The sequence below is a fragment of the Cupressus sempervirens genome, chromosome 5, assembly GCF_028749045.1.
Source record: "Cupressus sempervirens isolate cs-2001-9-10 chromosome 5, ASM2874904v1, whole genome shotgun sequence".
Lineage (NCBI taxonomy): Eukaryota > Viridiplantae > Streptophyta > Pinopsida > Cupressales > Cupressaceae > Cupressus > Cupressus sempervirens.
The window spans coordinates 808,199,863-808,215,626 of NC_143122.1; the positions used below are offsets into that span (position 1 = coordinate 808,199,863).

Consider the following 15,764-nt stretch of genomic DNA (forward strand, 5'->3'; position numbering starts at 1 on the left):
TTCCAAGAGCAATGAAACATATCAGTACCATTTAATCAATAAAAGAAAACAAATTACAGAGAATTGGCTGATGAATAACATCTAATCTAATAGAGAAGTATAACAAAGATGCAACCTAATCACAATGAAGTGAAAATCCATGCCAGCCATCTTAAAAAACAAATACCAAATAGCTAAATGTTCGATGTAAACATTTGAGTCGAGATGAGATAGCATTCTTGATTAAACTGAGAGATTATGGAGAAAATTATTCTAGAATCTGCTTAAACCCATAATCTACCTAAGAAATTAAACTATGATTAGATAGACCTAAAACGAAAGGGATTCCAAAACAATAATTGAACCAACCCAATAACGGTAAATAATCAACAAAAAAACTTCAGCATAATGAATCAATGGCTAAAACTAAACAAGAACATGGAAACCATTAACATACTAGATATGATAAATCAAATAATCCTAACTAGCAACCTCAATGATAGATAATCCATAATGTCTATTAATAATACATGTCCAATATATATAAGACTATACACTACTAGAATCTTATGTAATCCTAATACTTAAAACAAAGTATTACAAATGTTGAGAGAACCAAAAATAACCCAGGACGATATACACAGAACCCAAAACTAGAGTACTTGCCTACGAACCAAAAGAGCAAGACAAAGGGTTAAAGCAACTTCTATGAAACCCTACTTCGGGAAAACCATGACAACCTCCAAGATGTCATTAACGTTTTCAACCTAAAAGTTGGGGGGAAGTTAAAAATTAACCTTAAACCTACTAGTCTTGTCTGCATTATGAGTGCAGAAGATCAAGGAGTCCAAATTTTCAAAAGATACTCCCAGATGGATATATGCATGGAAGACATTGAGATATTCTATGAGCCAATCTCTATTGGCTTCTACCACCATGCCCCTCCACTGCAAGAGAAAATAGATACTCGCCTCTATTTTTGGCCACTAAATGTAGAATGTGAGGCTCTCCTGAATAATCAGCGAAGGATGATGATAGGACATGTCCAATTCAGGGGAACATGGAGGATACACCATATATTTTTCAAGAAGCGGGATACAGAACTTGCTATCAATGCTCCTAACTACATGCTCCAAACCCTTTCTCCATGTTGGCTGGAATATATCACAACAGAGCTAAATAATTTTATCATGGTCCTCCTTGGCTCTCACTAGACAGCTAATGAAGGACACTATGATGCTATTGTTAGTCTTCCAAGTATACTTATAGTCAAAAATACCTTCTCCAATCACCCTGCTCACTACGATTCTCGACATGTCATCCAAGGGATTCAAGATTCTGTTCCTACATTTTGGAGTTACAGTGCCCCAAAAGGCCATCGTGCAAGCTTCTTTGGAATGAAACATCAAAATGTTGGTATCCATTGTCACAGATTATGAAAAACTAAACCTCAGAATAGGAAACCTCCATAAAAAATAAAACTCTGGAATGATCTAGATGGAGATTGACATGCCCCTCAATAATGATGATGTCATCTGACCCAAGCACGAGGAGAATGAAAGAACGATGGAAGTACAACCTAGAATCCCATCAGGATATGGTCAAATTGAGAACCCATTATCAAACATAGGCCCTAGCTCAATGAAACTTAAAGGGGGACATAGTAGATGATCAAATACTAATAACTCGCTTTGTATATAGGATTAGATACTAAATACATAGCTCACTCCAATGAACCATCAAACCAAAGAAGAATTAGAAATAACAAAATAACCCCTCCTTAATGTAGATGGGGTAAGGTGACAGGCATCTGAGAAAGTGGGCTTAAGGACTCTGCAGAAAGAACCAAGAACAATGAAAGAGAGTGAGAGGTACAAACACCTATAAAGGCACGTGTCGCTGACACATCATGGGGCAAAAAGGAAGAGGGCACAAAAGTGGCATACAACTATCTCCCCCATGACACTTTATAAAATAATGTGAGTACAACTGTCTCAAAACAATGTTCATTAATCTGAAATGCAAGAGTGGTACTTTATCTCAATATGTTTGCATAAAGATGCTTACAAATGATATCAACAATGATCAGAAAGGGAAAAGAATCTGATACAATAGATAGTACAACCCAAAACAAAAGATCCCATGCCATGAAAATAATCCTCAGACCTAGAACACCTAAGATATCCACCATAGAGCGAAAATATGAAAAGCATGATAGAAATAGCATGGGACAAAATGTAAAAAAAATGATAACATTTTTTGAAAGTTAGATAGTACCAACTTTCCAAAAATATAACGTTTACAAAAAATGAAGATGGGACACACAAGAAATGCTTGTCAGAGTGAAAAATAGAACATCCAGCTTTGACTGCAAAAATAGGCAATAAAATTGCATCAAAATTGAAAAATACTTACACCAATTTCTTTATCTCGGAACCATCTTTCCGGTGCTTCTTTCGGATTGGAAAAATACCTCTACATGCACAAGTTATGGCCAAAAAATGGGAGTAGGTCAAAAAAGAACTTGAAAAGGCTGCAAGAGCTGATGTAGTGTTGATGTCATGCTGACATTAGTATTTCACCGACTCAAATTTGACAACTTGATGACTATCATGGCAAAAAATGCTGCCACGTAGCCTCTACATGGTAGTTGTTGCTGACCTGGTTGCCATGTAGCATGCGCAGGTTGGTGCCAACATGTCAACAGCTGGTGGTGGCAGACAAGTTGTAGGTGGGCAGTTGTGAGGTGGAGCACCACCTGGTGTTGGTGGTCGTAAGGGTATCTGCTACTGGTGGCACCACTAGGAGGGTGGTGGGTTGGCTCGGCAACATTGGTCATAGAGCTGCAGTCGAGTTCCACTGGCAGCGGCGATGCTTGAGCCGAGCACTGCTTGCGTGGCGGTGACACCGCGGTGCTGTGACAATTTTTTAAAAAAGCGCATAAAAAATCGTCCGTACAACCTCCCAAGTAAAAATTTTTGCCTCTTGGAGCAACTTTGTCCAAAATGGCCAAACTATATATGGATCTTGATTGTAACGGACCTTCTAAGCTCAATGGTAGTGTCCATTTAGGCCCAAAGTGCTCCGAAAAAATGTTCTTCCTCTCGATTGAAGAAAAAAATCACAAACAAACTAGGGTTTGTGTCTCCAAATTACGACTTCAAAAATCCTTCAACCAAGAAGTAGCAAGAAGACTCTAATACCATGTAGAAGTTGATGAAAGCCAACTTCATAGTGTGCCAAGATCACCTACATGCAAATAACCTACTGAAGAGAAATTGAAGAAGGAATAAGAGCTTAGAGCAATCCAACAAAGCGAGAAAATATATTTCACAATGAATTGCCATGTGTTGTGTGATATGAAATTACAATGAGAGAGCCCAAATATAAAGGCCTCAAGGAAGCTTCTAGAAGAAGCTAGAAAGTGTTAGGAGATAAGTGTGACAACTAAGCATATGTCCACAAAAAGTGGATTACCCTCCAAGTAGGTGAGAAGATAAGTATGGTTAGGTAGGAACAAACTCCCGTGTTGTCAACAACTCCTAGATGACAACTAATATCTAAATGCATTTATCTAATAAAACTTAAGTAATAGTGTAAATAATAAATAAATAATTATTTATTCTAATATTTTAATGGCGAATATTCGTCATTTTACACATTTTAGAAAAAAATTCTAGTAATTTGGCTAATAATTTAAGATTTAATGCAACCTAAATTGTCACACTTTTATTAAATTTAGCTCTAAAATATTTAAATCGCTCAATAATTTATTTTATTAAAAAATTTAAACTCAAAGATTTTCCACAATAATCGATACATGATTAGATTTGATTCACCTAAATATTATATATTATCGAAGAAATTAGAATTAATTCACAAAAAATTATCATAATTATTAGTTACTTTAGGGATATATTGCCAATATTTAGTTTTCACTATTGATTTGAAATATAATGTAATTATCCTCATAATTTCCATGAGATAAAACATGTTCAATTTCAATTTGTAATATTCCATGATGATTAGCAAACTTCCTATTATTATTGAGATTCACCAATATTTTCTACTAAAAAATTATGATTCCAAAATAATTGCCAATGTAAATAATATTTAAAATTAAAAAAATTGAGAGATTTTCTGATAAAAATAATTTAGTTTTTCAAAATAATGAAAGATTCACCAATAAGTTATATCTTTTTTTGGAGTGGGGGTTTCTTAAAGTTTACCCTATCAGGGAGTACTTCGTTTTAGGAAGACCACCGAAGGAGCTAACCACTTCGTGGTTGGGTGATAAGAGCATCTAGCTCACACTCTCATCTCATGATACCAGATGAACAGTAATCTGATGGCTTGGAGACAGGGCTACATATAGATGGACCATGTTTTATGGCATGTATTTTTTTTTACTTAATGTTATATCATATATCTAGCATTTCATAATGTACTCATGTCTCTATGTTTGACATGTAGGTCAACATTATTCTTGGATGTAATATTTATTGCGTTGGCATTTGATGACATGTTAGTACAACAGTTTGGTCAGTTGCATATTGTACTTTAATCATATGTTATGTATATGGTATAATTATATTGCACTGGTGGTTGATAATGTTTCATAACACATGGATTCATCATGTGGACAAATTAAATACTTGATGTATTTTTTATTTAATGGAATGATTAGTTATTTGCACGATTATCTTGACTATTCAACTCGACTCATTTGACTTTAGATGAGAATTTTATTTTGTGGCATTGTGTTAGTAAAACCAGTCTTTATAGATAGGGAGAAGACAAATGTACCACAAATTTATGGAGGGATTGAAAATATTCAAAGAAATGAAAATAAAGAATGCACTCAAAAGGATGCCATAACAATGCACTATCCTTACAACTAACTCAAAACTATTGCAAAACAATCTAATGAATGAATTGAACCAAAAGTATTCCATTGCAATCTATATTTTTTATAATTAACCTAAAAATGATTCTATAAGGCAAAAATAATTAACCTAGAAAATCCCAATTGATATATAAAAAGTGGCATAAATTTATTAGCTACAGTGAAGTATAAAGAATGAAGCACAACGTCTATGAAAATATATTATTTTAGAAGCATCAACTTAAGGGTGACAAATGGAAAGAATGAGGAATGAAACTGGATGACTACAAACCTAACTTACAGTTGCAACCAAGAAAAGGTCTTGGGATTTCATGAAAAAATATCTCATCCTTTTTCGACAAAAAAAGATCTTGATGTTCTTCATCTTCTACAACTATAAGGACTCCATTGTCATTAAAATACTTTTTTGTTCATTACAAGGCTCTCCATCCATCAATAAGACTAGAATTTTTAGTTAGATTTTATGAAGTGAAGATGTAAAGCTTGGAAATCTCAATCTTCTCAGTAAAATTCTACATTTCCTCATAATCTAGAACTGTTTGCCAATCTTTCCCTCATAAGTCATGCATTATAATATACAAATACCAAATATTGTTGTCTGCCTAAGACCTTATTTTTCATGATTTCTCTATATACTACTACATATCTGGGCCACTTAAAACTTTTCATTTGTATTTGGTCGATGGGAAGTGATTAAAGATTCATTAATGCTTGTGGGAATTGATTAAACATTTATTAATGCTTCTAGTTGGTGGCATTCATCTGCGTATGATATATTAAATTAGAAACATCATGTTTTTCTTCTACGGCTGACATTGAGATCTTGAGCAAGTGATGATGAGGAACTATTTCCCATTTACTTGTGTGCTATTTCTATTTCATTCGCTCAGTGTTTTGGTGCATTTTGCTCGAAAGCTGGAACAAGCACTCAGTTAATAGAATTCATAGCTTTCGTAGTGTTTCAAGCCTTGTCAGCATTTCTCTCCACACTGACACTTTAACATTTCATTGATGTTGCAGGTATTCCTTCTTATAGACTAGCAATTGGCGAACTCCTTTGATCATTTTTTAGAACTGGAAAAGTGATGACTTCAAATTTGGAGCTTTTCAAATACTTAAGAAGGTAAAATGTCTCATTTTCTTATGATCAACTTCAACTTTAGGGGTTTATGCTAGGAATACTAATGCATTCATGCAACTGCTTTTAGTTTTCTAATCTGACCAATGAAATTAAAATATTTTACTATTTCTATAATCTAATGTAATGTTTTTTTTTAAAAATTTTTTTTTCAAATGTAGAGAATTTAGTTTATTTCATGTTTCATTGGCTATGGTTAATTTAGGCAAGGAATAAATTATTTTTCCCAAAAGAAAAATAGGAGGAAAGTAAAAGGCATATTGATAGTTATGAACAAAAAATAATAAATACCTTGACATATATACTGCTACATATCTAGGCCACTTAAAACTTTTCATTTGTATTCGGTCAGTGGGAAGTGATAAAGATTCATTAATGCTTGTGGGAATTGATTAAACAATTATTAATGCTTCTAGTCAGTGGCATTCATCTGCATATTATATATTAAATTAGAAACATCATGTTTTTATTTTGCGGTTGACATTGAGATCTCGAGCAGATGATGACGAGGAACTATTTCCCATTTAATTGTATGCTATTTCTATTTCATTCGCTCAACGTTTTGGTGCATTCCACTCGAAAGCTAGAATAGGTACTTAGTCAACATAATTTGTAGCTTTCATAGTGTTTCAAGCCCTGCCAACATTTCTCTCCACACTGACACTTTAACATTTCACTGATGTTGCAGGTATTTCTTCCTATAGACTAGCAATTGGCCAACTCCTTTGATCATTTTTTAGAACTAGAAAAGTGACGACTTCAAATTTGGAGCTTTTCAAATACTTAAGAAGGTAAAATGTCTCATTTTCTTATGATCAACTTCAACTTTAGGGGTTTTTCAAATACATGTGTTGGAGAAAATTTATGTTTTCTCATTGTATGTAGTGGTTGTATATATTTAAGCTCTATGTCATATTTTGCCCTTTTCATCAGTTTAGACAAAATCTATGGTGAAATATTATATGTTTTCTTGATATCAATATGATTTTAGATTTCTACGGTTGAATCAGAACAATCTGCTTCTGTAGCTCAGATTTCGCCTGTTTTGTTTGCTTGTCAAATTTAGCTAGGTAGTAGTGTGTTATTGTTTTTTTTTTTTTTTCCTAAATTTCTTTTGAAGAAGTTTATGGAGTAATGTTTTCTTGATTTTGTGTATGATGATTCTTAACTTCAAACTGAATTTTCTCTTCTTCATACCTTCTTTTCCAAGTTGAGCTGGAAATTTTGGGTTAGTAGACAACAATTTTGTTACAGATGACGTTATAAGAAGGATTATAGTAGTTGTTTTGTCTTCTTTTTTTTTTATTTATGAAGGGATTTAACTATATATCTTTGCCATGCTTCTTCACAAAGTGACTCTTTTTTAATGCAATTTTTGATGGTAAAAGTGCAGAGGATAACAGTGTTTATGTTGACAAAGGCTATACAGCTGAAAATTTGCACGCCCTCGAATGTAGTGCTTCATGCCCCATTTCCTTCCTTCCCATGGAATGAGATGACCCGTCACCCAAGCTGCTGGTACTGTTAGCATCGATGTGACATGTTATTATTACTTTTGGCAACTTATTTTTATGATAACAGTAAAAGTATAGTTTTTATCTCCAGTGTGAATCATAAATTGATGTTATGATAAGATAATTAATAATAATAATATGTTATATAATATTAATTTTTTTTTTTTTTTTCATACTTTAATTTTAGTATCACTTCATAAAAATTCATGTATTATTTCAATTTATTTTTTATATTCATTTTTAAAAAATATTTTATTTAAAAAAAATTATTTATAATATAATTCGGTAGAAAATTTATAATATGTTATGTACTTTTCAATTAAAATATAATTTCATTTTATCCTTTTACTCACTCTTATTATATTTTTTTTCACTTTAAAATGTTCAATAATTTATTTATTTTTAAAAATTATTTTCAAACTATTATTTTATTTAATAAATTTATTATATAAAAAGGAAAATTATACATTTTATAAAAATACATGTAAAAGATTTAAAAAATATATTATAAAATAGTAAATTATGTAAATTAATAGAATATATTTTCATCAACACTATCATAATATAAAATTTAAATATTTTTAATATATTAAATATATAGAAATATATATAATTTTTTAAATTGTATTTTTAGAGAATTGAGTTAATTTTTATATAGATTTAAAAAAAAAATTATTTAAAGAAATTTAATATTTTTATTTTTGTACTTAATAAATTTAAGTGAAGAATAAAATTCAAAGTGTTAATTATAACACAAGTGCACTTTAGTAGGTTTCAATCTAATGCATATTTGATATAAGGATCACCAATAACAAATAATAAAGTTGTGTTTAACAAAAAAAAGGAAATTTATATATGTAATAAAGTTGTGTTTAACAAAATAACAAAAAAGAAAATTTATATATGTAATAAGATAAAGTATAAAGTAACTATAAAATAAGTAAACAAATTAGACATATCTATCATTATTTTTTATGCTAATATACTATTTAAATTAGATATTAATATTTTTAATTATATATGTTTAAAAATTGAAAGTTTTAAATTTCATTTTAAATTATTATTTTTTTACAATTTTAATAACTTGTTATTGAAGAGATATTTTATTATTATTTTTATTTACTTTTTATATAAGTATGAACTTTTTATATACAGAATAATAGTTTATAAATGAAAATAAAATAATAAAATATCAATAACTAATTATTATTTAAATTTAAATTTAACTTAAAATAAAAATAAAAATAAAATTTGAAAAATAATATTAAAAAACTCTAACGTATTCTACATATACATTTCTGCCATTAACATAAAATTTTACTTTCCAATTGAATGGCTTGTCAGAACTGTGCTGACACCTGTTGTATGCATGGGTCATGCATACAACTTTCAAGAGGTGTTATTTAGTCGGTGCCTTTTACGTTTCGCCGTTCATAGCCTTGGCCAGTGAGGGTACGGACGTTAGGGCTTTGTTTAAATTGACGTTGCTGGATCAGAGCGGGAAAGGGAAGCACAAGACGAATACGCACTTTGATCAGAGCGGACCTTATACGTTGAAGTATTGCGGCAGTATGTGGTATGTTGAAAACTTGAAACCCTAGTTTATTTTTTTTTGGGTTTCGTGGTTACTTTAGGGCAGAGATTCTAAATTTAATTTCCTGTTTCGTGGTTTTCCTCTTTAATTTTGTGAAGAACAACTTCGATTTGTTTCCTGTTCTCAAATCCCTGATGCTTGACTGCTTCAGCTGGAACCGTACTTCTTCTTTTTCCTTTCCTTGTTCCTCTTTTTCCTTTCGTTGGCGTTTAGTTATTTTTGGCGTCCGCGGCTGCTTAACTGTATTGGAAACGTGTTTTCGCGTCCATGTTCAATGCATGATGTTTTTCCGAGAGATAATGTTTTTACAGGTGTCTAGTTTCTAAAATGGTGAGTGTAGGGTTTCAGGGCTTCAGAAACTTTGGGTGTAAGCGAGGTATCATCATTAGATCCGTCCGGAGTGGAGGCTATTAAACATTGTTATAGCTCGTGTAAGGAAGCAGGGCACGAAACTGCCTGCGGTTAGGCTCTTCTGCAAATTTGGGCATTTCATCGGGGAATTGAGTTTAACTGATCTCCAATTTATATGGGTTAAAAGACTTTGAATTTTGTTTAACTGGGTTCTCAGTTTTAGTTCAAACATGAAGAAGTTTCTTTAGCAGTTTAATCGTCTATTTGTTCAAATTTATCTTTACACTATTAAGAAGCAGCTCGGTCGACTAAATATCTGACAGTAATCCTAGTACTTTTCTTATCTAAATTTAGCTGAGATTGCCTTCTCTTGGTACAGAATTCGGTAGAGCAATCGGCGCGATCACCTGAAGTTTTTCATTGTGTTTAAAGGTACGCAGAATGACTTGTTCCGCGCTTACTTTTAATAAGGCATTGATCGGCTCATTTATTGAATCAAAATTTAGGTTAGGTTTTGGAATTTTTTATGCTTAAAATAATAGCATTTTGTACTCCAGAACGTTTTTAATCCGAGTTCTGTAATACTTTCATTCGCAGCTCGATGCATCTCAGGCTTTTTTTTTTGTTGTTGTTTTTTTTGTTTTGTTTTTAGCATTAGTTTGATCTCTGATCATGGATTAGAATATTGCCTATTTTGTGTTGTTATTTGGTGTCCGTATTTTATCAATCTGCGAAGGAAATAATCAGCGCGTGAGAATTTTTCTTTCTACCAAGCGCGTGAGAAGATGAAACCCTCAATAAATAGCGCTTTTAGTTTTTTAATGAGAAGATTTGATAGGCATCAAACATTCAATCCTCAATTACACTTTTGCTTTTGGATTTTTCCATGGTTTGCTGTTTAATCTACTCTGTATTTGAATGAGGTTGTTGTAAGGAGATGTGCTCAAATATGTTCGAATCAATTTTGTAGTCTGTATTTCAATGAGGTTGTTGCAAGGAGATTCGCTCACATATGTTCGAATCAATTTTTTAGTTTCTACTGTGCAATTGTAACGTGTAGCTTGGCTGTTAGGGACTTCTCTACAAAAGAGATCAATACCTTGAAAAGCTCTCCACTTTGTCAGCTGAATTAAAACCTTGGACTATAGATGCTTGCCCTTTGTTTTCAAATGTGAGTGAGACTACCTTGCCAAAGGTGGCAATGAACTTGTCATTGTTTTGTTAATATTATTAATATACAAAGATGAATATTTGTATGTCTGATTTTTAAAAACTTTATCGCTGTTTTCCTCTAGATTATTTCCTTGCAAGAAAATGTCCTATTTCTCCTATTTCCACTAATAATTGTACTTTCCATAAAACCCTTATTAAATGTACAAGAGCTACCACTTATTTTGTCTCTATGATTTAAAGAGTCTCTTGTTAATGGGCCCTCATACTGTATTTGTTGCTTTATGCTCTGCCCAGCATTGTCCTTGAGCCCAAGCAAGACATAATTCGATAAGAATTTTGAGGCATCATGCCCAACACGAGTCGCTCGGCTTTGCCAAGTCCTGTAAATCAAGGCCATTGATGAGCAAGCACTGGAATGAACTGCATGGCCCAATTCTTTGTTTGCTAATGAGCCAGTTTGAGGCTTCATTTAACATTGTTGTTTGGATAATTCAACAACACTTATACTCTTCTATCTGAAATTTTTGTGGGCGTGTACATGTGCACTGAAGAGCTATGACTTGAGCTACTGTTAGATGGCAAGTATTATCATAATCATCATCTGACATAGAGTCACATGCGTATCTATCTAATTTTCACCAATTAGATTATGTAAAATAATAAGGGTTCAATTTCAACTAAATTATCATACTATTGGACTCTGATTGTCCTATAACTGTAGGTTTACCTTTTTGGGCAGTATGTGCCAATAAAAATGGGGATAAAATGGAGTTGGATGGTAGATCTTGGTGCCTAAATGTAAAATTTGAACGAGTGTTGTTAGATGTCCCTGTGTTGAGATATCCTTGACTTTTGTGTTGCTCTTCTGAATGTGTTTACTTAATGTTAATTGACATCTTTAAATGCATGAACATATCGATAAAAAGAGAACTTGTGCGTGGTCATCTTGTTTCCAAATCGTAAAGGGGCAGTTGGTTGAGTTTTTGATTGTGAATTTGCATTTAGGAGGATCACGATTGTGGCTACAAGAGAACCCTCACAATTGTAGGAGCAACTTTGTCCAAACAACCAAGTTGGTTCAGTATTCTATAGGATTAAAATATAGATTAGAACGAGCTTAATGATCACAATTAGATAGATAAGCTCATCCTTCTTTTGTTGTTGAATTTTCATGATTATATTTTTTTTCTCTAATTTCATCAATCTTCTAATCTTGAAGTTTGATCCTTTGTTTTTTATTAGAAAAAAAATATGTTTTGAAGGGACTAGAAACCCTTTACAAAAATATTTTGAGGGAGATCTAAAACCCCAAACACAACAAAAGATTGATTAGTACTTATCAATTACAACTCAAAAGAAAAACTGGAGCTTGATCCCTTGTTATCAAGGGCTTTCAAATCAGATTTGTGTGATGATAGCCAGACTCTAGAAAAAATAAATAAATAAATATATAGAGTTTACTTTTAAGAGATGTTTTTGGTTCTTTATGAGGCAACACCAACATATTGACTTGCAATTGGATTACAAGAAAATAAGAAATATTTCTTTGATTGGATTGGGTTTTGAGTGATCAAAGCGCTATGAAACCCACCAACGGTAATTCTCTCCAATGTTTTTGGTGTAGAAACAAATAGTTATAATTTGCATATTTATATTGGGTTCTAAATTTAAACATAGCAATTGTTGTTCTGTTAAATTGGGTTCACTTGTAATTGGATCATTGGGGATAAAGAAGCCTTGGATTAGACTAAATTTGGAAGCATTGAAAAAGCTATATGAAATTAATTGGTGGTAACTTGATCAACTATTCTTGCTGTTGAAATATATTAGTAATTTCTTGTTGAAATAGGCATCGAATTCAAAGCAAATGTCACGTGTGTTCCTCGTGACAATTTACTGTGTTTAATTAGAAAGCAAGGAAAAGCATAGTCTGATACATGTGCTCAGCTTTTCTTCTATCTAATGAAATTTCATGTCAGATTATTAAGAGTGTCATTGAAATAAGATCATTGCTATCGAGGTGGTCCGGCCAGAATACTGGGATGAAAATAAGTTGAAACAGGCAATGCAAAGCTATGATCTGTGGTTTGGTAATGCCTTGGTAGGTGGAATATTTTCAATAACCATACTCATGAAGAACCATGAGGCTATGATGACATTTGAAGCGCTGCAAAAGACCTTTGAAAAGCACAATCCTCGGTTCCTGACCAAGACCCTGCAATTTAGGGCTCGAACTCTAGGTTATCAGCTGACAGAGGAGGTGAAGAAAGTTGCATTTGCTTTGATTGATATTTTGGGTATTCCAATTTCTAATGCACGAGCAAAAGCTGCCCAAGTGAAGACTCCTTTGGCTAGCCCAACTCAATCGGTTAGTGAACGAGGTGCTTGGTCGATTTCGGCTTTCAATGTTCCTGGTTTTGTCCACTCACAAGAAACTACTCGGCCTCCTCACTCGGATGTCACCAAACCAAATGTTTGGGGTGTGCCATCTTCCACTGGCATTTCTACTGGCATTTCAGATGTTGCTGCTAAGGGCTCAAGCTCGGGTTGGGACATTGCTCCCTTATCATGTCCAAATTTTGGATAGGGCTTCTCTGTAAATCCTAGTATGACATCCACTCTTGCTTTGGGCGCTTCAAGCGAGGATATGGAAGAAAGATAGCACAACGGTTTCTTTCTGTCTTATTGGGTTACTTTTCCACACTTAGGCATGTTTTACAAATTGTTGAAATTTTTTTTTTCACTGAATTCGAGTCCTCCATGCCTGCTGTGTGATGACAATGTAAAATTCGACAAATTTCAAAATTTGATGGTGTTAGTGTTGTTCATCGATATAATAAGATTGTAAATATTGATGTTAGTCAATTGTAAATAGTGCGACGATGCTGGGTTTTCTTTCTGGTTCTTTCTCAGTTGAGCTCTTGAACCAGTTTTTATTATATATATATCTAGTGGCTTGTCCACTTTTGCCAAAAAAGAAAAGGAAAAAAGAGAGTAAAATCTTACATTCTATTTGTTGTTGCATATGGCTGCTTTCCCATGAGATCTGAAGCAAATAATGGGTTGGGGTTTCAGTCTGTGAAGTTGCAGTCGAAAACATTAATCATATTTTGGCTACTCTTAGGGTAATTGCTGTAATTGCTGGCTATATTATACATATTATAGGTTGATTCCATCGTATGTTGAGTACTTTTTTTGTTTGAATGATGGTAACTATTCAATGACCTAAATGTATTTGCGGTTGAAATGATTGTGGTAATTTCTTTTATGGATGAATCTTTTTCTTGCTGAGAGTCTTGTTTTATTGCATTTGAAATGCTGATTGTGTTAGCGTCTTCAATTCCTGATTGGAGGATGTCCTCTTTGTTTGCTAAATAGAAGCATTTTTTTTTCTTGGATTCCTCTGTAGATATCTTTTGATCCCCTATTGTCTAGGGAGTATCCTCTACTTTGAGTCTGCAAAATAGATGTAAGACTGGTTATTGGTTTGGTTTCTATCTGTTCTGTTTGAATCCCCTATTAATATAATTCCTATTCTATAATATCTGTTGTTGATTGGATTGTATTTGTTTGCTTTTACTGACTCCTTGGGACGACCGCTTTCTGAGTTGCTATGATTTAAAGGATTCCACTTTCCGTGCTTATGTTAATAATCTGTAGTTGATGGACACACCTATGTGATCTCAGATTTATATTTTCATATCTATATCAAATAGGAGCTTAGCTCTGACTCTTTATTTCTTTTCATTTGTAGAGAGATGTATGGGCGGAGGGAACTGTATGGGCTGATGGAACTGGACAAATTGTCCAGAGAAGAATCAGTGATGACTAATTCATTTCTTCTTTCTGCTATTGATCAATTCCAAGAACATACCAACCGTTTGTTAGAAGTCAGAAATAACTCTGAGGATGTCATTAGCAGGTTGGAGGAAGAAAAAGCAGTTTTAGAAGTAGAATGGTCGGAGAACAATGACAGTTCACATGTGATGACGACAGATCTTGAAAAATATAAAGCAAAATTGCAGAGGTTTGAAGAAATTCTTGCTGGATTGGAGAACAACTGCAATTTAATCCTCAGGAAAGAATTTGAAAGTGTCATGGCGCTTGATGAGTTAAATTGCTGTATCTTGTGTCAGCAGCCATTAACTCCATTTGGACTACACACACTGTGGTATGTTATACAATAGGTCTGAAAAAAAATATCTTATTATATGTTTGAGATTTCTAATATCATTATTGTGATATTTCAGTTCGATCCCGTGCGGGCATGTTTTCGGTAAATCCTGTTTAGTTACCAAGGTTGCAGCTGATTCCAAGGTATGTGGAATTTAACTCAATTGTTTTTTTATCAAATGGGATTGTAACCCTTCTTTTAATCATATCTTCATTATGATTGGTTGCAGTGTCCTAGGTGCGACAAGGTGGCCACGTCATCAGAAATATGGGATCATCATATGTAAAGGACAAAACTGCGAAGAGGATCTATTCCTAAATTGTTTTATGTTACTCGTTGCTCTTTGTTTATAAAATTGCACTGCACTAAGTCTAAGCAGCTGGCCTTTTCCACTGCTGTTGTTTCTGTATCTCTTTCAACTGTGGAAGACATCATTTAAGACTTCAATCTTGGTCTTCTCGCATTTTATTCTTAATTTTTGTTACATTTTGTTTTGTACCTAGACATGCATGCAATTAATTAATTAATTGCATCTACTACAAGTTACGGTATTTTAAGACAATTTCATTATTTTCTGAACATCTTATTTTCCCTTGTTTATTTATCTAAATTTATTTGTAATTTGATTTTTCTCCTTCAGTTCCATATGTGCAATCAGGAGATGGGTTGATATGGCTCCTCCTGTCCAGTCATTTTTTTGATTCAGGTACTAAATATTCATCTATTTTGAGAATGAAGCATAAGAAGATTTGTTTGATTCTCGCAGTTCATTAGGAAACATTGGTAGAAGCTCAAGGGTTTCTTGCTCTTGCTGCAATCTTCTCCAGGATTTAATCTTTAATCTAAGTCATATCCAATTTTGTTCTCCATTTAGAAGCCGATCCCCAAACTATAGAGGCATGTCATGGTTGTAGTCCAATTAAATATGCAAATGC

General features: G+C 33.1%; 1 protein-coding gene across 12 annotated transcripts; it reads left to right on the top strand.

Annotated features, from left to right (window-relative positions):
• The first annotated feature begins 8,856 nt into the window (after positions 1-8,856).
• LOC149558353 (uncharacterized) lies at positions 8,857-15,410 on the top strand. Of its 12 annotated transcripts, none has more exons than XM_089832611.1 (7): positions 8,857-9,113; positions 9,230-9,290; positions 9,472-9,592; positions 9,862-9,914; positions 14,410-14,826; positions 14,906-14,972; positions 15,059-15,410. In XM_089832611.1, the coding sequence occupies exons 5-7, from the start codon at positions 14,414-14,416 to the stop codon at positions 15,113-15,115; spliced, it is 537 nt and encodes a 178-aa protein (XP_089688737.1). In that variant the 5' UTR covers positions 8,857-9,113; positions 9,230-9,290; positions 9,472-9,592; positions 9,862-9,914; positions 14,410-14,413; the 3' UTR covers positions 15,116-15,410. The 12 variants fall into 12 exon arrangements, with proteins under 12 accessions (XP_089688737.1, XP_089688736.1, XP_089688740.1 ...); XM_089832610.1 differs by having other exon boundaries at positions 9,480-9,592; XM_089832614.1 differs by having other exon boundaries at positions 9,480-9,562.
• Positions 15,411-15,764: the final 354 nt, after the last annotated feature.